At 40.2% G+C, this 23385-nt stretch overlaps 1 protein-coding gene across 3 annotated transcripts in view; it reads right to left on the bottom strand.

The window, feature by feature from the left end:
* Positions 1-16201: 16201 nt before the first annotated feature.
* Positions 16202-23385, bottom strand: part of ARHGAP40 (Rho GTPase activating protein 40) — an 84836-nt gene continuing 77652 nt past the window's right edge. For all 3 annotated transcript variants that reach the window (XM_089513994.1, XM_089513993.1, XM_089513992.1), the window contains exons 14-15: positions 19786-19841; positions 16202-18432 (exon numbers count right to left, since the gene is read on the bottom strand). In XM_089513994.1, coding sequence (XP_089370120.1) covers positions 18326-18432; positions 19786-19841 — 163 coding nt within the window. In that variant the 3' untranslated portion in view covers positions 16202-18325. The remainder of the gene's footprint in view (positions 18433-19785; positions 19842-23385) is intronic.

Genomic DNA, 23385 nt, shown 5'->3' with positions numbered 1-23385 from the left:
ACATCCTGCATTCTTCTAGCTTTCTGTGTTGTTGTTGTTTTAAAAAATATCTGCTACACATAGAAGCATAGTTAATCTGTATGAATCCACAAACTGCATCAATAATAAGACAGGCAAATCTATCATTTCTAGATATTGAAATACTGGGGCAGAGAATGGGACTAAAGAAGATGCCTCATTTCTCAGAATGTTGTTTAAATGCAGTAAAAATTCTGATGTGATTATTGATTTGAGCTTGGCTTCTGCCCTATAATAAAAGCTCAAGATAGATTGCCTATTCCTTTTTTTAAATGGAGTAATCAACATAAAGAACCAAACTTGTTAGCTTAATCATTACCAATATGTCCAAAGAGAGTTCATATCTGCTTTCATAAACCTACTTGCCACAGCAATAGTGTTCAGATGCAACATTATACCAATGGTTAGTGTTACAAGAATATATGTACCTTGATTTTGTGAACTTTTCCTTCCCCTCCACCAACCCACTTGTCATAAGGTGGGACACTTTTGCTTTATATTTAGATGAACCACACCATGCCTTGTTATCTAAACCTGGTTAAATTGAGATTAATGCAATGGCAATTACAACCAACCACAAACCATAGTTTAAGAAACAATCTTTTTAAATAAAACTCAGCTGACCACAGTTTAGGGTTGTTGGACTTGTTTAATTTCTTGCCAAAGCCAGGTTCCCTCCTTGTTATGATGAGGGACATAAGCAAAACTGTTGGACCCTGCTTATAGATGTAACTGTAAAATGTGAGTAATTAAAATCAAATCTACCCACTAGCATGAGCCATAGGAGCTCAAAGAACCAATTTAGACAATGACTCATACAAGCCTGAAGGGCAGTCCTGACAGGGGACAAAAATGACAGGCACAAAATCCTAGGAAAATGTTGTGAAGGAGTGGAAAAATATTTCATCCATGTTTATTAGTGAGTCTTCTCTTCCATTATTATTATTTATTTGTATCCTGCCTCTCCCTTTTTGAGGATTGAGGCAGGTAACAGCAAGTTCAAATACAAATTTTATAAGCAATAATAAAAACATTCTCTTAATCTCCCCAACCCTCCTACCCTCCCATCACATATATATTATAGATAAGTGGCTTGGACATGGACTAAAGCCTCAGACATTTAGTATATGATTCCAGCAGGGCTCTTTCAGGCTTTCTAGATCACCTAATTCCAGAAATGGCCACTTGTGCATTACCAAAAAAGAGGACTCATGTCACCAGAAGGAAGGAAGGAAGGAAGGAAGGAAGGAAGGAAGGAAGGAAAAGGAAAGGGAAAGGGAGAGGGAGAGGGAGAAGGGGAAGGGAAAAGGGAAAGGGGAAAGGGGAAAGGGGAAAGGGGAAAGGGGAAAGGGATGGTGTTTTGTCTTCAGCCATTTGTTCATATATTTTAAACTTTTGGTGAAGATTGAAGGATCTCCCTGAAAGCTGACTTGTAAAACTTTGTAACAGTGAACAACTGTCCCCCCGAAGAAACAAAATATGGTTGCATAATATACCTACCTTCTTTTGGGGTCTCAGAGGCATTCTTTCATTAAAAAGAAAAAGTAAAGGCAAAGAAGGAATTTAAATTCCAGGTGCTTAACATCTGTCTGTAAGATTATTATGCAGCACTGGGAACCATCACGATTGCACCATGGTATTGCTCATTTTAAAAAATGGGGGAAAAAAAAAAACATGGCTCAGAGGATTTTTTGCTTAAAATTGACAAATGTTACTTAAGGAGGGAATATACACTAGCCAGATTTCAACTAATGCCTTCAGCAATAGTAGAGGGCAGATCTGCCAAAATACCATGCCAACTGTGTCTCTGTCACTGTGATCAAAATGAAATCAAGGATCTTCCCCACTATTTATTCAGCTGTTCCCTGTCATCTGAAATTAGGAATAAATTTCTTCTGGGACTCCTAAAGATTTCTGGCCAGCAAGTTGAAAGATTAAAATTTTATTTTACAATAATGGCCCCATTCTGTTTAGAAGATCTGCAACTTTTCTATTGGCCATAGCTAAGACAAGGGCCAGTCACTGTCAATCAAATAAGAAGATAAAATAGAAAGGCTGGGAACCTGATATGAAGTTGCTTTAAATGACACAGAATGAATTACATCCTTCCATAATGTCTAGCACATCTGTGTCACTGAAAATTAAGCAGGTTTGGGATCTAATCTGTTTTTAAAGGCATATCTAATGTAATATTTTAATAGAGTATAAATATATAGCCGTGTTAGTCTGTAGAATCAGTATGTAGAGAGATCTTGTAACACCTTTGAGACTAACTGAAAGAAAAAGGAAATAGACTTAGTCTATGAAAACTCATGCTTCCAACTTCTTTCTTTCAGTTAGTCTCAAAGGTGCTACAAGATCTCTCTACATAATGATATTTTAATGTTTCATTTATTTATCATTTTGTATTATGCCTGTACTTTTTGTTATGACCTATGGTCATGTACAATAAATGTGTATGTAAGTATGTACAAAAATTTCCTGTTCTGCTTTGGATAGATCTCCCCTGGAACACTGTGTCTAGTTCTGAGCACCACAATCCCAGAAGGATATTGACAAGCTGGAATGTGTCCAGAGAAGGGCAACCCAAATGGCAAAAGGTCTGGAAACCATGGCCTGTGAGGAGTGGCTTTAACTTGGAGTAGAAAAGGTTAAGTGGTAACATAATGAATTGAATCTGAGGTGGAAAAGATATTCCACCTAAAAATTAGGAAGTACTTCCTGACAATAAGAGCTGCTCGACAGTGGAATACTCTGCCTTAGAGAGTGGTGGAGTCTCCTTCTTTTGCGGTTTTTAAATAGAGGCTGGAGTGCTTTGATTTTGTATTCTTGCATGGAAAGGAGTTGGACTGGATGGTCCTTGTAGTATCTTCCAAATCTATGATTGTGACTATGTGTTGTAAATTTATAAATAATTTATAAATTATTATAATTTAAGTAGGACAATATATTTTTCACCATAGAAGAAAATACTGTGACCAGATAACCCATGCACTTGCTCAGTCTGCTATCCAGGTGCTAACAGCCAGGACCTTGCTCTACCATGTTGCATGTTGATTCTGGGCTTGGGCTGTATGGCCCTTCAAATAGAGGATACCTTCAAACAGAGGATGGTCCTCTAACTACCTTGCAAACAGAGGACAGTTTTATGAAGTAGGCCACATGGACACCTTACCACTTCTTCAGATTCCAGTCTCCTGTCTGGCCACTGTCAAGGGGATGCTGTGGAAGAGCAGATCTCAGGCTAGCCCATGCTACGACCTGAGGAAGAGCTCCTGGCTCTTACTTCCAGTTTTTCTAGCTTGAGTCCATTACCAGCACATAACACAAACAAAGCAACATATTAAATTTCACGCTTTCCAGCCTAAGAAACTGGATCAGGTTGGAAGTGCTATAGCTGATAGTTTGGTTTAGGGTTGTTATCGGACCAAGCTGTGGAATATCACCGCAGGACAGGGGTTGAATAAGGGTTTTGAAAGCATCTGAAAAAGTCACACAAACACACACTCAAAAATTATGAACATGGAAAACATTTGCTGTGGTTGGGGGATTTAAAAAATAGAAATGCAATCCGGCTGCAGTGGGAATTTCGTGACCTTCCACATGTGATTGAATTGTGACTTTCAGCAGCTCTGGGTAGAATAGCCATTGGCAAGGAACACTGGGAGTTGTCGTTCAACAAAATCTGGAGGGCTGCAGAATTCCCAGTTACCTTCCCAACATGTCTGAATGATTCCAGCTGACATCAGAAAAGGAATAATTCAGCAAGCATGCAAACCATAACATGAACAACATGACCGAATAGTGAAAGGCAGACCTGGGGGCGGGGGGGTCCTTACTAAATTTCAGATGATGTGCACTTTTAAAAAGAGGGCTGTTATAACAAAGAAGCTGAGATTTCATGGCATAATCAGTCAAAAAGAAAACGTAAAGCCTATCAGTATGTAACTAGGAATAGATTCCTATTTGCATTGCGGCTAAATTGAAGAAAATTATAACTACTGTATTTCCTTTCCTTCCCTCCTAGAAAACTGGAGATGTAGACCAATCTGGGTTGCTAGGCAACGGAGGCCTGCACATGGCTGATAACACTCAAGGCATTATTTGCCCGCCTGACTGCACTGAGTCAGAACAAAGGCCAGCTAATGAAGCTTTCAAATGCTGTTGGCTCTTGCCTTTGACGCTTCAACACAGGTTCTCCCTGCATGTATGTGACAGTTACAGCAGCCATGCAGCCTCCCCTTCGAAAAAACACAAATGCATCCTGAGCTTGAACAGGAAAAGCCCAATGGAAAGTGACAGAGAAACAAGATTGTAGATGAGCAGCAAAATGTCTGACAGATATCCAGCTGCTAGTCTCCAAAATGGAGGATGGCTGGGAAGACACAGAGAGGCAAGATGCCACTCAAGCAAAAGTACAAAACCAAAACCATGCACTACCGAAAACCTAGTGGATGGTTTAAATATAAAATGATCCATTTTTCACATTCAGTTCACAGTAGCACAATCTTTCTTTTCCCCAATCTTGAAATAATGGATCCATCAACTCACAGTACAGAGAAATACCACTGAAATACTACAGTGGTGGTAGTAATTGACATTTCTTCCTGGGTATGTCCATTGTTCAGAATTAGATATGAATAAATAAAACAAAATGATGGTGACACATTAATCATATCCCAGTATTACTTCTCTTGCAGTGGATGTTTTGAGGATTATCCAGACAAATTACTGTTTGGTCCATTGTATGTCTCACCTAGAAAATAAATTGTTATTATACCTTTTCAACACTTTACATCAGGATTTCTGGTATAGTTACTGAGTGATGGGAGTTATATAATCTCCTTAAATTTCATTATTTGATTACTCAGTTTTATTTTAGAGGGTTTTTTATAACACACCTATTTATATCCCTCTCAAAAAATATTATCTCTACTATTTGCAATAAGCAACATATAGAAACCATTAATACTGATTGTTTGCTTGCTTGTTTAAGAATGTGTTCAAGGTGGTTAATGAGGAGGGAGTTACATGTGCTAACTATCATGAAAAACAGAGACACTGTTGAAAAAGGCAACAGTTTTATTTTATTGAATAAAAACAAAATCCACAGGTGGGGCATATCAATGCCACAAGAGTTCAGGCTTTCAGTTTCTCCAGACCTCATTGGGCCTAACAGTACAAAAAACATCAGGACACAGAAGAAGACATACGATAGTCCCAAAATTAGGCCAGAAATGATAACCATGAGGTTTATAGTTAAATTCAGTCTCAAGACAGAAAGAATGAATTACTACATAATGTGCAGATGTGAAATTAAATCTAGCAATTGCAAGGGGTGTAGGTAAAATGGAGCAAAATGAGGGGATTGCCTTCCCGGTTAAGAATTCTGCTCTCCTAATGGAATTTTCTTTCAGGCCTCCAAATTTTAGCATTGAAATTACTTAAAATTTCAGTTGAGCATATAAAAATTCAATTTAGGCATCCAAAGAAAGCTGCAGGCAAATTTACAATGGGTATGTGAACACAGCAAATATAAGAGTTCTGTTGTTCATTGTTAGCTGCCTTCAAGTCAACCAACTTATAGTGACTCTGTGAATAAGAGACCTCCAGCTCACCCTGTCATCAACAGCCCTGCTCACATCTTGCAGACTCAGGGTTGCAGCTTCCCCGACTGAGGAAATCTGGAATGGAGTCTTCCATGTTTGCTACTGCCCTTCAGTTTACTGTCTATTACAGTTTATTGTCTTTCCTATGAGTCGTGTCTTCTCATGATATGGCCAAAGTATGGCAGCCTCAGTTTAATCATCTTGGCTTCTAGGTAGAGTTCAGAACCCATTTTTCTAGAACCGTGTGTGTGTGTGTGTGTGTGTGTGTGTGTGTGTGTGTGTGTGTTTAGAAGTCCACAGTATCTTCAGAACTCTTCTCCAGCACTACAACTCAAATTAGTTGATTTTTTTTCCCTATCAGCTTTCTTCACTGTTCACTTTTCACAACCATAGATATAAATGGAGAATACAATGGCATGGTCCATCCTAACTTTAGTATTCAATTATATATCTTGTCTAGTTCCTTGATAGCTGTCCTTCCAAGTCCTAGTCTTCTTCTGATTTCTTGGCTGCAGTCTCCACTCAGATAAATGATTGAGCCAAGAAATGGGAAATCTGGAACTATTTCAATGTCTTCATTGTCTACTTTAAAGTTATCAGCGCTGTGTAAATTTACAGTGCTTTAGAAATAAACAACAACAATAATAATGTTGATCATCTGTAGTCATTATGCTTGGTTTCTCAGTGTTCAGTTGTAATTCTGACTTTGCACTTTCTGCCTTGACTTTTTTGAGTAATGATTCAAGTCTTTGCTATTTTCTGCTAGTAGTATGGTGTCATATGCATATCTTAGAATGTTGATGATCCTTTCTCCAATTTTCACATCTCCTTCCTTTGAATCTAATCCTGCTTTATGTATGATATTTTCTGCATACACGTTAAACAGATAGGATGATAAATGCAACTTTGTTTGAGCCCTTTGCAAATTAGAAACCATTCCTTTTCTTCATATTTGATTCTAAATGTAGCCTCTTGTCCTGAGCACAGACTGTGTATCAGGATAACCAAATGTTGTGGCACATCAATTTTTAAAGAGTGACCCATAACTTTTCATGTTCTATACAATCAAAGGCTTTGGAATAGCCATAAAAACTGACTTTCTTTTAAAATTCTTTGGTATGCTTCATTATCCTGAGTATGTTTGCAGTACATTTACCTAGTGCCTCTTCCTTTCCTGAATCCAGTTTAGACATCTGACATTTCTTGCTCTGTATATGATAAAAGCCTTTGTTGTAAAAATTAATACAGTTATCCTGTTGTTAGGTCCATATTTGATCCTTTCATATTTTGAAATCAATTTGATTTTTTAAAGGGAGTTTTGATGCTAAAGGTGACAGGGAATGAGCTGGGATTTTCTTAGGGCAAAGCAGTGACCTTATAGACTGGTTGGAGTCAATTGTGAATGATTTGGATGCTCATTTCAATAGACCAGACAAAGATATCAACACAATCCCTTTGATCAATAGGGACAGCATGGCAAAAGGAGATAGTTGTGTCTTTACAGGTAAAGATCTCCATTGCCAAGGTGTGAGATTGGCCAATTCTGTCATCCAGGTCATCAACATCTTTATCAATGACCTGGATGACAGAATTGGGAGAATACTTATCAAATTTGCAGATGACACCAAATTAGGAAGCATAGCTAATACTCCAGAGGATAGGATCAAAATTCAAAATGACCTGAATAGACTTGAAAGCTGGGCCAAAGCTAACAAAATGAAATTCAACACTTAGGGCAGAAGAATAAAATGCACAGATATAGGATAGGGGACACCTGGCTGAATGAGACTACATGTGAAATTGATCTAGGAGTCCAAGTAGACCACAAGTTGAACATGAGTCATCAGTGCGATGTGGCAGCTAAAAAGGACAATGCAATTTTAGGCTGCATGAATAGAAGTATAGTGTCTAGATCAAGGGAAGTAATAGTGCCACCCTATTCTGCTCTGGTCAGGCCCCATCTGGAATATTGTGTCCAGTTCTAGGCACCACAATTCAAAAAGGATGTTGAGAAACTGGAGTGTGTCCAAAGGAGGGCAACTAAAATGGTGAAGGGTCTGGAAACCATGCCCTATGAGGAAAGACTCAGGGAGTTGTGGATGTTTAGCCTGGAGAAGAGAAGGTTAAAAGGTTATATGATAGCCCTGTTTAAATATTTGAAGGGATGTCATATTGAGGAGGGAGCAAGCTTGTTTTCTGCTGCTTCAGAGAACAGGACCCAGAACAATGGATGCAAGCTACAGGAAAAGAGATTCCACCTCAACATTAGGAGGAACTTCCTGACAGTAAGGGCTGTTCGACAGTGGAACACACTCCCTTGGAGTGTAGTGAAATCTCCTTCCTTGGAGGTCTTTAAGCAGAGGTTGGATGGCCATCTGTCGGGGATGCTTTGATCTGGATTTCCTGCATGGCAGGGGGTTGGACTGGATGGCCCTTGTGGTCTCTTCCAACTCTATGATTCTATGGAAATAGTTGCTTTAGTTCCCATCTAAATTCCCTTCTTGGAAAACATTTGGTATAGTTAATTACCCCAAGTCTTTGATTTCTGCCATCAAAGTGCTTTCAAGGCCTTTAGATCCCCTTGCTTTGGGTTCAGTTGGCAAGCATACAGATACTCTGCCTGTTTGGCCAGCTAACCTCCTCTTTAGCGATCATCACCTCAGTGCCAGGTGGCTTTTGAGCTTCTTTTGTTCCAGATCCCCATCAGTTTGAACCAAGTTCTCCAGTTGGTAACATTATTTTTAGCAAAATCTCAAATTTATTCATCTCTCCCACCTCTGATTTCATTAGCTCTTGTGTGTGTGTGCATGAACGCTTTGTATGTGTGTGTGTAAGGGCATGTGTTTTTGTATGTACAGTGGAGCCTCCGCATACGCTGCCTTTTTATAGGCGGCTTTGAGCATAGGCGCTCAAAGCCGCCGGCGCACGCGGGGCGGAAGGGGTGGCGCGTCCCATTCAATTGAATGGGTGCGCGCACCCGTTGCACCTCGTGCGCCGCTGCGCTGCCACGCCACCGCGCACGAGCCCCATTGGAAACAATGGGGCTCGAGCATAGGTGGATTTTTTTATACGCGGAGGGATCCAGAATGGATCCCTCGCGTATAATAAGGTTCCACTGTATGTTGTGAATTTCCTTAATAAAACTACAGCTAACATGTATTTGCCTCTGGAATTCTGTGTAATTTGGATCTGGTATACATTTGTCTTGCAATCCCAGGCTGCCTGTTATACCAGCCATAATATTACTCTCATCTGAGCTAAATACAGTGCGTCCTCGCCTTACATGGGGCGTAAGGCGAATTCCGCCTATGCTCGAGCCCCATTGGAAACAATGGGGCTCATGCGCGGCAGCGCGGCGGCACGGGTGCGCGCAGGGTGCAATGGGCGCGCGCGTCCATTCAATTGAATGGGACACGCCGCCCCTTCCGCCCCACACGTGCGCCGCGGCTTGAGTGCATACGCTCAAGTCCGCATATGGCGCGCCCGCGTATAGCGCGGGCGCACTGTAATAAAGTTCCCCTATACCCATATTAATTTGTGGGTGTTCTCTTGGGACCCCAGCAATTCTCATTGGGTGAGCAATGCCCTTATTTTGCACACACACCCCATTGCCACACCTGGCAATGCCCTATTATCTATTGTCTTTTACAGAAGGGGATTTCCTCTGTGTCTCAAACCACCTATGATTACAATTGAAAAATGTATTCCTGCCCATGGATTTACTATAAAAATGTGCTTAACATATACTTGTTTGCTATTTAATCTTGAATTATCGAAGAATCCCTAGGGAAGAAAGTGTGAAAATCTGCCCATAATAATAAAATATTCCTTGTTGTACCCTTGTCAGATCTAGTGAGGCCATTGTTACGTAGTCTTGTAAAACGTGTAACTAACACATAGGAAATATATTATAAAGCAACGTTCCAGACGATTTCCAACTCAGCTACTCTTTTCCATTCTTGATTCTGAGAGTGAGTGTGAGGTGCTCCTGCTGTAGACCAAATGATCCAACAAAAGAGAATTGTGCAGTCTTGCTACTCTAATTGTTATGGCAGAGTTTTATATGCTCGCCAGTCTTTTACTCTCCACATCGACAGCTTTCCTATTCTGCCCCAGTCCCACAAAAGCTGCTTTAATTTTTTTTGTCCCTTTTATTCTGTCCCAAGCCAGTCAACTAGCTGCTGGGATTGATCCGTTTCTTAATTGCAGTAATTTTACCGTAAATACAGGCAGCTGAGTGCTCATAATCAAGTCACAAATTTCGCTGTTGAGTAAGAGACCTCCCCCAAGCAAAATAATTACAGATAATAACAAGTGGATCATAATAAATGCAACACACAACAAATGTGCTCTAAGGACATGAAGCAGAGTCAGAAGGGCTATTAGGGAACCCCTGCAACTTTCCCCCCTTTTGGGGGGAAAGAAGAAGAAAAACAATGCAATATCCCTAATTATCTCTTGTAAACTGGAATCTAGCTCATCAACCAGCTCTGTTGGTTTGTTATAAATAATACCCAATTATTCCCTTTTGGCAGCCTCTTGTGTCCAGAGAACAGCTTACCAGTGTCATCAGCACAGATGAGAACTGTCACCTCAATTTATATTAAGGCATAAAAGGGTGTAATGGAAGGCAGTAGGAGACAAACACTTAGGTTAATTATAGGATTCTCCCAGAACTGCACCTGACAGAAACCAATTTGCCACCACTCCTCTTAATCTTCCACAGTTACTTTAGCCTTTGGTTTCCTATTCACAGCAACATCTCCCAGGTTTTTGTTTGTTCATTAAAAAAAATGTGAAGGGTCTCCTTTAGGTTACATATTATATGTAACATATTCATGCAGCAAAATACAACAAAGTAAAAAAAACAAAAAAAAAACAGTGTTATCTTTATTGAACCAATAAAAAGGCACAAAATAAATCATGCAAGCTTTTCGAGGTTCACTGGCTTCTTCATCAGGCTAAGGCCCGGTCCAGACAGATGCGAAAATATGCCCTCATCACATGTGAGGGGCGCCACTTCTAGACGCCACTCGCATGTGATGAAGGTGTCAAAATGGTGGCACCCTGTAGAGATGGGTGCCGCTATCGTTATGTGCCGGACGCATAGCTTCCGCACATCGCAGCACCATTATGACATCGCAAGTGCACCATTGGTCTGTGGGGAAGTCCCACAGTCTGGAGGCTGCGGCTTCTCCGTGGACCAAAACTAGGCACCGGGAGCAGGAATTCCAAGGGGGCTTACATCCATGAGTGACAAGTCATGAGACATTACTCATTTTTTTCTGAATAAATTAGAATCTAATTGCTTAATTTAGATTTGTATTTAATGCACTGAGTCTGAGTTAAAAGTTCAGATTGTTCCCCTACAGTGTTGTGGTTCCAGAATTAGAAATTAGATGCCTTCATCTTCAAATCTTACTTTTGTGGGAGTAGGTAAACATTAATCAACCATTTTTTTAGGGGTGTGGGGCACAGAAAAGCTTAGGAACCACTGTTCTAGAGTCTAAACCATCTTAATTGACAACAGAAGTAACATCTGAAATAGAATGTAAGCCTATAACTCCAACATCTTCACTTTTTCTCTCTTATATGATTTTTAACATCTTTGCCTGATGGAAAAAAAAAACAGTGAAGCCTCAAAAGCTTGCATTATGTATTTTGTGTATATTATATGTAGTTACACACAGCCAACATGGTGTAGTGGTTTGAGCGCTTGACTACAGCTCTGGAGGGAAAACTTGGAATACCCACTCAGATATGATAACCCACTAGGTAACTTTGGGCAAGTTGCACTCTCTCAGCCTCAGAGGAAGGCAAAGGCAAAATCCCTCTGAACAAAACTTTACCAAAAAAATCTGTGATAGGTTCACGTTAGGTTTGCCATAAACTAGAAATGACTTGAAGGTCCATAATGATGTAAGCATTTACACAACAGTTTTAAAACTGCAACTTCTTGTTCCATGCAGGTGTTCAGAAGCATGCTAAAAGAAGGAAAGAGACAGACAGACTGACTCAAAAGATTTCAAAGCTGAAGTAGAAGAGCAATTATGTACTCAAAATCAGGCCACTAGTACATCCAGCCCAATATAGATGGATTTGATTCATCAAATGATTCATCTCCAACAGGCCTGCCTGGAAGAAGACAAGCCCTTCCTTCATCCACCATCTTGAGGGAGAGAGAGGCAGGCTCACTCCAAGAAGCCAAGTCCTCCCTCCAGTCCATCTGCCTTGGTCCAGGCCTCAGAGGTTGAGAAGAACTGCTGGACCTCATCCCCTTCCCCGCCACCACTCCCTTCTCCTTTTGTGCTGTGTCTTTTTAGATTGTAAGCCTGAGGGCAGGGAACCGTCTAATTAGAAAGATTGTATGTACAGCGCTGGGTAAATTTACAGCGCTTTATAAATAAAGGTTAATAATATTAATAATAATCTCCAGAAGCAGATGCTGAAAAAATATTATGAGTATTCATCATATTCCATATTGTTTTAATAGACTAATCAACCACCTTAAGCTTTTGCTGAGCTAGAAATGAGCTACCTTTGCAAATGGTTCAGTCAAAGACAGAAAAGTTATTAGGAAGTGACACTACATTGCATTTGTGCTAAAATGCAAAAGAAAGAAAAGAAAATTACATTATGGAGAAAAGAGAAATTATATTGCAATTCTGATTTTCATTCTTTAAAGCACATGGGTTCATTACAGCGGAGAAAAACATTTTACTATATTCACTCTAATGTCTAACAGTAGATACAGAGAATGATGAGAAATTGCTTCATGCCAAATAAGAAAGAGAAGTTGGTACTATGGATATGGAAGAAACTATACCACTAAGGCTGCATCCACACTGCAGAAACAATCCAGTTTGGCATCACTTTATCTGCCATGGCTTAATGCTATAGAATTCTGGGAATTGTAGTTCTGTAGTCTGTCTGAGAGGTCTGGTGCTACAACAAACTAGAGTTCCCAGAATTTCATAGCATGGAGTCATAGCAGTTAAAGTGGTGTCAAATGGGATTATTTCTGCAATGTGGATGCAGCCTAAGTGATTTCAGGTGCAGATAGACATACATGGTAGGCTACTGGGACCAAAAAAAAAAAAAAAAGAACAATTTGAGAAGCAAGGGAATAGAGTAAGACTGAGTTATAGTTACATAACTTCAGAGGACTTAACAACTGCATGGTTTTAAGCTACTTATGCTTAAAATAAATATAAATAGCTGAGATACTATTGTGTTTCCATCTTGCTTAACAATCTACATGGGACTACAAAGTGACATCTAAACATTTGAAATGCCAAGAATGCACTAATGACACTGAAGAGCTATTTATACTTCACACTGGATTCAAGAGAAACCCTGAAAACATGGCTTGAATCAGTAGCAAATGGATACACAAAAGCAGAGACATTACTAAAAATAGATCCATAAAAGACAAATGTATTATTCAAGGCTTGTTCATGAGAGATAGTATCCAATCTATTCTGGATGAGCCTGCATTTTCCATGACCAATTTCACAGTCTGAGAGCGCTGATTGATGCCAATTAGACTGCAGGTTGTGGGCTGCCGACGTGCAACCTCTGTTTCTCAGAGATAACCCACATATCCACTGCTAATCCCCAGTTGCACTGCAGCAATCATGCTGCCTTTGTAGAATTTTGGGAAATTTCATTTGGTCCCAAATAAAGCTGTTTGTTTACAACCTGGGACTAGCCAAAGGGTTCCTCTCTTTGTTTGTTCTTAACTTTGTTCTTGTGTGCCTTCAAGTGATTTCTGACTTATGGAGACCTTAAGGCAACCCTGTTTCACTAAGGGTTTTCTTGACAAGATTTCTTCAGAATGGTTTGCCATTGCCAGCCTCTGAGGCTGAAAGAGTGACTTGCCCAAGATCACCCAGTAGATTTCATGGTTGAGCTGAGAATCGAACCCAGGTCTCCAGAGTCCTAGTCCAGTACTCAAACCACTACACCACACTGGTTCTCTTGTTCTTAGAGATGGACAAATATTTACCAATATTTATTTCTTGGCAAATTTATAGGCTTCCTGATGCTTGAGAAACTTAGAAAATAGTGCTTCCTTGCACATTGCTAAAGTACTGTATTTTCTGGTGTATAAGACTACATTTTAACCCAGGAAAATCTTCTCAAAAGTCGGGGGTCGTCTTATATGCCGGGTGTCGTCTTATAGGGCAGGTGCTGAAACTTCTGAGCCGGAATGGAGAATCTGCGGTCGCCGCATATGGTGGGGGGAGCTCAAAAATGGCCGCAGCCACATCCCCACCATATGCGACGATCGTATGAAAGCAGTTACCGCTCTGATAGTCTTGGAGACAGAGAGGGCTGGGCAGGCAGGGAGAGCTGACCAATCCAAGCAGGCTTTGTATACAACAAGGTTTCCTGCTAAGTACCTGCATGTCATTTGAATTAAAATTACCATATTGAAATTAAATCTGATGTTTTTTAATTTTTATTTGGTGTGCGTTGGAAGAGGGGTAGTCTTATACGGCGAGTACATCCCAAACTATATATTTTAACTGGAAAAATTGAGGGTCGTCTTATACGCCCAGTCGTCTTATACACCAGAAAATACGGTATAATTCTCTTGGGAATTATTAGGTCCAGAAATACATATTATTCTACTCTTCTTGGATGCGTTCCCAAAAGTGGCTTGCCTATCTTTTCAGTGCAGGGGAAGGCTGACTGTACTGGTCTTCTAGTTCAAATGTATCTTATCTGAACTGAGTTTGAATCATAAGATATTATTGCTACAGCTGTTTTGTTTTTTAATTAACACTGTAAACTTTTGTTACTGCTGGTTTACAATTGCTTTAAATTTTATTTGGATGTTATTAACATGTATTCTGATAAGTTAGCTGTCCAATAAGGGTTATAGTCTTAAAATTTAAAGAATTATGTTAGGTACAGGCCAAATCCATTCAAAGAACCATATTATATATATCAATGCCTTGCAGTGCCTTCTTGCATTTTTGCTTACTTTCTGCTTTTGCTCTGTAAGCCTATCTTCTAGAACTATTAGACTTCCTTCTTAGTTTAGTTTGAAATAACAAATTACTTACCTATAACTGTGGCTCTTCCAGTGGTCATCTGTTCCCTTATGACACCCAGTTAGAAAAAGCTACTAGACAACGTGACCATCTCCAAGGCAAAATAAGTATTTGGAGCAGTTACCAGACAAAGCAACTTTTCTCCTGCAAACAACTTGTTGTTGTTGTGTGCCTTGAAATCATTATGGTGACCCTATTATAGGGTTTTCTTGGCAGAATTTGTTCAAAGGGGGGTTGCGGTGGAAGTGTGAGTTTATCGCACAGGAGGAATTCCTCTTAATTTCAAATGAAAAGAAAGAGGGGCCAGTTCCTAGTTCAGCAAATTCACGTGAATGAGAATTGCTTTTGAACTGGTTTCCTATTGCCCAAAAATAGCATGCCATTGCCCGAATTTGCGTGTGGTAGTCTATCACACAATAATGCGAAACCCCATGATTGCACTCGGACAGACTTCCCATTGCCCAAATTTGCGTATGGCAGTCTATCACGTAATAACGCGAAACCCCATGATTGCGATGGGATTGCAATTGGATTATACTTCCGGTTTCCATTGTCTGATAAACTCCTAGCCCAAGATCACCCAGTGGATTTCCGTGGTCAAATGGGGATTCAAACCCTGAACTCCCAATGTCCAGCACTCAAAACACTACACCACACTGGCACACAGGATACAAAAGAGGCATAGAGGCTGTAAAATGGGAAGATGTTGGCAGGACTGAAGCCAGGAGGTAAAGAGAAAGAAATAAGAAGAAACAGAAGTAGAAGTGTGAGAGCAAGGAGGAAGTTACTCAACAGAAAAGAAACCAATGTTGTTCTGGTGGCAGATGAAGATATTGAGGGGAAAGTAATTTTGGCAGTTAGGGTGTGTGTGGTTGGAGGAATGAAGGATTCCACCAAAAGCTACTCAGTTCTAGAATTTTTTGAACAGGATCTCTGCACAGATGCAAATCCCACTTGTGTGAGGCACTGAGACCACAATGAAGAACCATTGGCGGGATACAGACCGCCCAAAAAGGGCAGTCTTCCGCCACCCTGGTTTGCTCTGCAAGGGAGCCGCAGCGGACAAACCACACGGCTCTGTCATGGAGCCAAAAGAAATGCAAAAAGCGGGTTCTTCTTGTGGTGCCTTTGTGGTGCCACAAGGCGCCAATGGCGCATTTGCGGCATCACAAAGGCGCCGGGATGTGCAGACACTACATGTCCGTCACGTCAAAATGGCGGCGCCTGTATGTACAGGGCACCGCTATTTTGACGCCCTCATCATGTGCGAGGGGTGAGTCGCATCTGGAACCGCTGCCCCTCGCACGTAACAATGGTGCCCTGTAGGGCCCATCTGTACAGCGCCATTGTTTCTCTATCTTACTTTACAGTTCATTCACCTCACCCCATCATCTTTTTATGGCAAAAAGAAATCTAGAAACTGACAAAATACAATATGGGACAGGGTTTGAAAATATGCCTATTTCTTTATTGACTGTTTTAAAAACAGCATTAAAATATTATAAACCATCATCAAAATACACACATAGAAACAAATGAGCTTTACATTTTATGACTCAATGCTTTTTAACTGGTGCCAAAATGACACCAAAAGCATTCAAAAGATTAACATTATGGTCAGAGTTGAGATGGAAGTGTTTTATCCTCAAATGTTAGTCCACTTATCTTAACATATGTTTTCCCATATAGTTTTCCACAATGTTTATTTATTTGTTAGTGTTTTTTAAGAATCTAAATTCAGCCATTTCCTTTTCACTCCGATTGGTCCTTAGTACAAAACTGAATGTTCTTGGTGGAGAATAACCATCACACTTTAAAAAGTAGAGACTAGTCCTAATTAAACTGTGGCCTGATTCTTGATACAAGAATTAACACGCTTTACACAACAATACTTCAGCCCTTTCCACACTACACAATTATAGCACTACCATTCCACTTTAACTGCCATGGTACTATACCATGGAATCCTAAGGTTTGCAGTTTAGGGTGGGGAATTTAGCAACCTAGTCGGATAGCTCTACTGCCTCTCAAAACTACAAATACCAGGATACAACCATGGCAGTTAAAGCGGAACCATGGTGCTATAATTATGTAATGTTACAGGATCCTTGCTCTGGATAATTTTAATGGGATCGAAACATTTTCTCTGGCAAATATATATGCTCCCCAAGTTGGAAGTTCTAGGTTGTCTGTTTCACACATGATAGCTTGCTGTGAATTAATTTTGTATGGCACAGGGCAACAAAAATCTTCTGCATATTTTTATATCAAAAAGAGTGAAACCTTTCTGCAGAACTTACTCAAAACAGTTTCTATTTTGTTCTTCTGATGACAATAGCTGGGATCACTTGACTGTTAGACTATCTGGAAAACAGTATAGCTTTCCTAGATCCACAAGTCTATAAGAAAACAAAATGGCACACCTTTTTAAAAATAACTGCCCTCTCATAAAACAGTTATTTAATTGGATGTGAAAAGACAAAGGTATTTAAAACAACTACAGTTGGGATGAAAACTCTCTTGGAAGTTTAGATGGCTATTTCAGCTTGTTTCTTTTTCAGATAAAACAGGATCCTAGAAAAAAAGACTTTAAACTACAAGTACATATATGAATTTTCTCCACAATAACCTATTCAGATTCAACAGGATTTTGGTAAATACACCTATGGGCAAAACTTTAAAAAGAAAATAGAATTTAAAAAAACTAAATAAAGACAAGAAGACTAAAAATTCTATATGGCTCAGATGTTTATGGATTGTCTTCAACAGAACAACGGATGAAAGAGAATGGAGAAGGAAGAGAAGTCTTTATTTGAATTTTCTTGCTGGGAGGAGATTATTACTGCCAGACAGAGATATTAAATTCACTTTTAAAAAAATTATAATGAAAGTGTAATACTGAAGTGGTTTAGTATAGCTAAGCAGAAGGTGCTCTTGGAGCACATTACATTTTTTAAAAGTCACAGAAAAACTGTGCATGCACACAAATACAATTTATGTATTGGACTGCAATGTTAGAATGTATCACAGATGACATTCCACATACAGTTGTGCATAGTTACTATTTGACCGTTAGTCTGATTAGACTGTTGTATTCTGAAGACAGCACTTCCACTTCTTCTCCCTACACTTTGAGCAATTTCTTGGTTAAGCTCTCCAGAAATAAAATGATTTTTAAAGAGACACCACCCACATCCATCCAAGAAGCCTTAATTGAAGCACATGGCTTCCTGTTATAAATGTGTTCACTTACTGCACCATATTGTAATTCTGGATTCACCTTCCTCCAATGTGAGTATTTTAAGCATTTTCAATTAATGCATCAAAGCTCAAACTCAGATTATCATTATCAATTCCTTCAAAGACATGGTGTTTCTTCTTCTTCTTAACATTTCCTCCTGGAAGTTCTCATTACTAGTCCTTTGCTACAGATGTTCACAACCTATATAATCTGTTAGCTCCCATTGGCTATGTGTCCATATGGATATTTAAAAGAAATTGTTTCTTATTCCACAGTCAAGCTGACTCATTTTAAAAAAAATAAGTACTGAGGCAAAGGTCATGTTTGAAATTTCCTGCCCCTGGTATTTTATTTTTTAACAGAAATTTGGTTGGATTTTTCCCTGGATGATCTTCCTAGAACATTCTTGAAAAAGATGGGTTTGGCCTTATAACCCATTCTGCATGAGGATTCACATGGTACAAGTCTAAGAGGTATGTGTCTGGGTCCAAGCAATGCTCACCTGTTGGGAAGAAAATACATTTTTAAATGAAGTCCAAAAGTGATAAACTTATCTTTTTGTTCTGTTTATAAAAATGCAGCGTATAGACTCCATATCATCCCTCTCAGCAAGCTGTTCTCAAACTTTTTACCCTTGTGACCCCCTTTGCATCTGCATGCTGATGTCATGGCCCCCACTCAGCACAATATATGAATAAAAATCATTTGTTTGTTTAGTGTGTGTATTTTCATTTACACATTCATGTATATTCATATTTAAACATTTTATATTATTCAAATTAGAACAGTTTTATTTAAATACATTCAATACTTAACACATGTGTAAATTTTAAAGATAATGTCCCACACACACATACACCAATGGTCACAGTCATGTTCTTTCATTCATTCTACGTTCACTCACACATACTCCTCACCTTTCTCTTTCTCGCCAGGGCAGAAAAAGTTTGGGAAGCAGAGAAAGAGGAGGAGGAATCAGTGCAGCCAATTCTTTCCTCCTCCCCTCCCCCCCCAACAGCAATTCTCAGACCCTCCTTGGGGATCCTGTCCCACAGATTGAGAATGGATGTTATCGCACACATGTATGTGTATGAAAATCTGCTGGAAAAGCCTGGGTTGTAGATGGGCTGCAGACGGGCCATGGGTGAAAGCGGTAAGACCCATCTTTGACACTTAAGCATGCCTGCATCCTGTCGGGAATAGCTGCATCAGAAGATTTCATGGCTTACAAAAACTTTAACATAGACAGTAATACAGATAGGATTCAGCAGAGTGCTCTACTAAAGTAATACTTCCATCAACTGAACTAGGAGATGGTTCCCCTAGTCCTACAACCCCAACCCACTGCACTCTCAAAACGTGTTCCAGAGCACTGGGAAACACTAAAAATCAACTCTTCAATTCTTCAGAATTACATGGGGAGGGAGGAAAGAATCCTGCCAGCTGCCACGATGCTGGATTTAGGCCTACACCTATACATTTTGTTGGGGTTTACTGAATTTTCAGAAGTTGGCATTTCCACTCTCCTGTGTGGGACACACTTCTATTGCCCCAGGGTACATACTGCCATTGTCAGTGCTCTTGCCTCACAGCCAGGCTTTGTTTCCATATTAATGGGTGTGTGTGTGTGTGTGTGTGAAAGAGACAGGCTCAGATCAAGGCAAAGCATACTTTGTGACATGGCATGGAAATGCTCGGCAGCCTTCATGTTGGTTTCTACACCTACTGCTTCCCCATGGAATCATTCTTGCAAAAGCTTCAGCTTTTCACTGCTCAACCTCACATATTCACACAGTTTGCCCCACACTCACAACCATTAAGAATAAATGTCCATCACTATTACAAATTCACTTACTTATGTTGCCACCAACTTCATAAAGTAGCAGGTTCACTGAATCTACTGAACCATTACTGCAAAACAAAAACAAGTGAAACACTGTTAACAACCAACTCTGATACCAAGACAATCAAGTATTACGCTTGAAAAGGAATGTGTGGCCTGTGGACCACATTTGGCCTTCTGGGACCATGTTATGACCCCTGAAGCTGCTGAGACCCACCAAAGTTCCCAGCCTCCCATTTTAAAAGGGGGGGGGGGGGAATTAATGAGAAATGCTTTTGTCCTAAAACAGAAGAAAGTGCTCAAAACTGCTACAGAATACAACACTTTTACTTCAAACAGCTTTAAAACAAACACCTCCCCACTGGCTGAAACGGAAACTAAAATGTTGTGACATCATGTCACAAAATGTTGCAGGTATATAGACCTGTTTAGGATCTATATACTTGTAACATCTTGTGTGCTACAATTAATTAGTTGGGAGACTTTGGCCCGTTACAGACGGGCCTTTAAGTACGGACTGAGTCCGTACAAAATGGCGGTGCCCCTTCCACATGGGGGCCGCCATGACCACACCGCCTCTATACGGGGCGGCGCGGACGTGACGTCGTCGCTCCGCACCAGGGCGCTTAGTGGCCCTTCTCCTCCTCCCCGCCGCCGCGGGGTGTCCTTGGGGCTTGAAGCCCCAAGGACAGCCCTTTCCTTTTGCCGCTTCCCCGCAGCCTTGAAAGCGGCGGATCGGGGCCTCGGAGGCTGCCGGTCTGGCAGCTGATGCCCCGATACACCGGGGGAAGCAGCGCCTACAGGCTGCCTCAAAGGGGCGGTCTGTAACGCGCCTTTGTGTGGGTTTTTTTCCCTTTTCTTTTATAATTTCCAATCATGTCAGAGCCTCTGGTGGGTTGCAGGGATAAAAATGTTCTCCTGCTCCTCTAGAGTTGCCCATACCTGTCCATGAGCTAAACTTTTGATACTAGAGCATAAACTTTAAAAGGTCAGAGCATGCAAAATAGTATAAATAGCAGACAGAACTTAAGTAAAATTGTGGCAAATGATCTTTCAAGAGGCTTCCATAAAGTCACCACAAAGAAGTGTAAAGAGTACCCCTTGCTAGAAAGAATGACAGGCTGATTCCATGCATATCTATTCAGAACTAAGTTCCACTGAGTTTAATGGAACCTCCATACTGTAGTTTTTGAGGAACTGCTACCTTCAGACTACAATTTAATTCAGTTTTATGCTACCTTACATGTAATTAATTGTTAGTGTGGTGCAGTAGTTTGTGTGTCATACAATGACTGAAGACCAGGGTTTGAATCCCTGCTCAGCCACAGAAACCCACCGGATGACCTAGGGTCACACTCTCTCATCTCAGAGGAATACAAAGAAAAACTGCCTCTGAACAAATCTTGTCAAGAAACCTGGTGATAGGTCCGCCTTATGGTCACCATAAATTGGAAACGACTTGAAGGTACACCACAACAACCCGGTCCCAAAGAATTCTAGGAAGAGTAGTTTAATAAGGACGCATGGAACTCTTTCACAGATCTTACTAGTTATCTACTAGGCACAATCCTGAAGATGATGATGTGCAGGGTCCCCTGTGGAGAGGGGATCACAAAGTGTAGGTAGCTGCTGTAGTTATTTTCTCATACTCTCCAATCCATGTAAAAAGGGCTCCTTTCTCAAGGCAAAAACAAAAAAGGCTAAAAAAAATCAATCCCTATCAACAACACCAGGCTTGCTTTAACAGCCAATTCTGGAGCTGCTCGAATGTGTGAAGGAAAAAACTGCAGGAGTCTCAGGTGAAAATGGTTGTTGTTAATAGAGCATTAGGCTCTAATTCACGAAATCCATCATGTCACCCAGAGTCTCCTTCTACCTCTTTAACCTCCTGTTATTCAGATATACATGTCACTTGGGGCAGGGACAGAGGGAGGCAGAATCTTTCCATGCCTGTGGAACATGCTAACAGATGCAAGCACTGTTGTGAATTACCTCAGAAGATTTTATAAGTCAGTCTTGGATTCAGGTCATAACCTGAAATAGACCAACTATGAATGTGGGTGGTGTTCATTACTCACTTCCTTGCATGCCTCCTTCAGGCTGCTCAGAGTTGTTTAAAGATGGCTCCCACGTGATTTCCCCTTTAGGCAGCTTACAGGGACAACATTAGCTCCATTTCAGCAGCCTTGAACTTAACAGTTCATATGAACCTTACTCGCTACAAGGTCACAGTTATCCCAAGACTTTAAACTTTATTAGGCAATAACTGTATAGAGTAGAATTAATGCTACACTACATCTGACAAAAGACATTTTAATGGGCGGGTGTTTACAAATACAAATTACAAGTAAGGGGTGGGAATCACAGCAGAACCACTTCCTCTCCTCTTTAATGTGTCGGGATTATCCTTCTTCCAAAGATGATATTTGTTTATGAAGGGGGGCTTTGTTTCAGTGCAAAAAGCTATTTCCTTCCAATGCAAACATTAGTTAGGGGTCAGATGGGGGGGGGTGGGCTTTCCTCAGAATCATAGCTGGTTGAATTCCTTTTCCAAATATGTCCTGATTCCATTCCCTTCTCCCAAATGCAATTTCCATTATTATTTAAAAAATAAAATAAAGCAAAGAATGACTCAGAATGGAGCCCTGCTGGCGCAGTGGTTAAATGCCATTACTGCAGCCACAAGGTTGTGAGTTTGATCCCAGGCAGGGCTCCAAAGTCCACTCAGCCTTTCACTCTTTTGTAGGTTGGTAAAATGAGTACCCAGCTTCTTGGGGGCAATTGGCTTACACATTGTAAACTGCTTATGGAGTGATAGTTCACTGATACATGAACACTGATACATATACAGAAATGTACTTCCTACTGATAGTCACTCCAAGATGATCTCATCAAAGTCATTTCTCACATATTTTTGGCCAGCTTTAAAACTAACTCCCCCCCCCACACACACACACACAAAACAAGAACAACAACAACAACCCCAAACCTCCATCATTTTACAGAGCACTAATCTAAGGTAATCTAGTCCATTCGTTCTCTCTCAAGGTGGGACTGGTCTTTTGGTTGCCATAGATACTAAATATCTTAACTTATCACCAGTTGCAATATCAACATTTATATTTGATTTACAGAAGGCTGTTTTATTGTCAGATGTCAGATGAAGAAGTTAAACTACAAGTCAATATAGGCGGGGAATCTAATGTTGATTCTGCAGTCCTTAAATTTTATGAATGTGGAAAAATCTCTGCAGAAAGCTTAATTAGTCATTATCTCTCTCTTAAAGCAGGTTCACTCCCTTTTTCCATCTCATTCCCTTCTTTCTTCTACTTTTTGAACCATAATTCTAAAACCATAATCAGGTTAAATCAGGGGTTCTCAAACTTTTTACCCTTGTGACCCCCTTTATATCTACATGTGGATGTCACATACACACACAAACACACACACACGTGCTCAATGTAATATATGAATAAAAATATTTTGTTTATTTAGTGTACTTATTTTCATTTGTACATTCATTTATATTCACATTTTAATATTTTATAACAAAATAGCATTGTCCAATTAAAGCAGTTTTATTTAAATACATTCAGTACTTAACACATATAA

This window comes from Sceloporus occidentalis, unplaced genomic scaffold (assembly GCF_023333645.1).
Source record: "Sceloporus occidentalis isolate IW3139 unplaced genomic scaffold, rSceOcc1.0.p SCAF_3, whole genome shotgun sequence".
Classification (NCBI taxonomy): Eukaryota; Metazoa; Chordata; class Lepidosauria; order Squamata; family Phrynosomatidae; genus Sceloporus; species Sceloporus occidentalis.
This window is presented reverse-complemented; position numbering and strand designations above follow the sequence as displayed.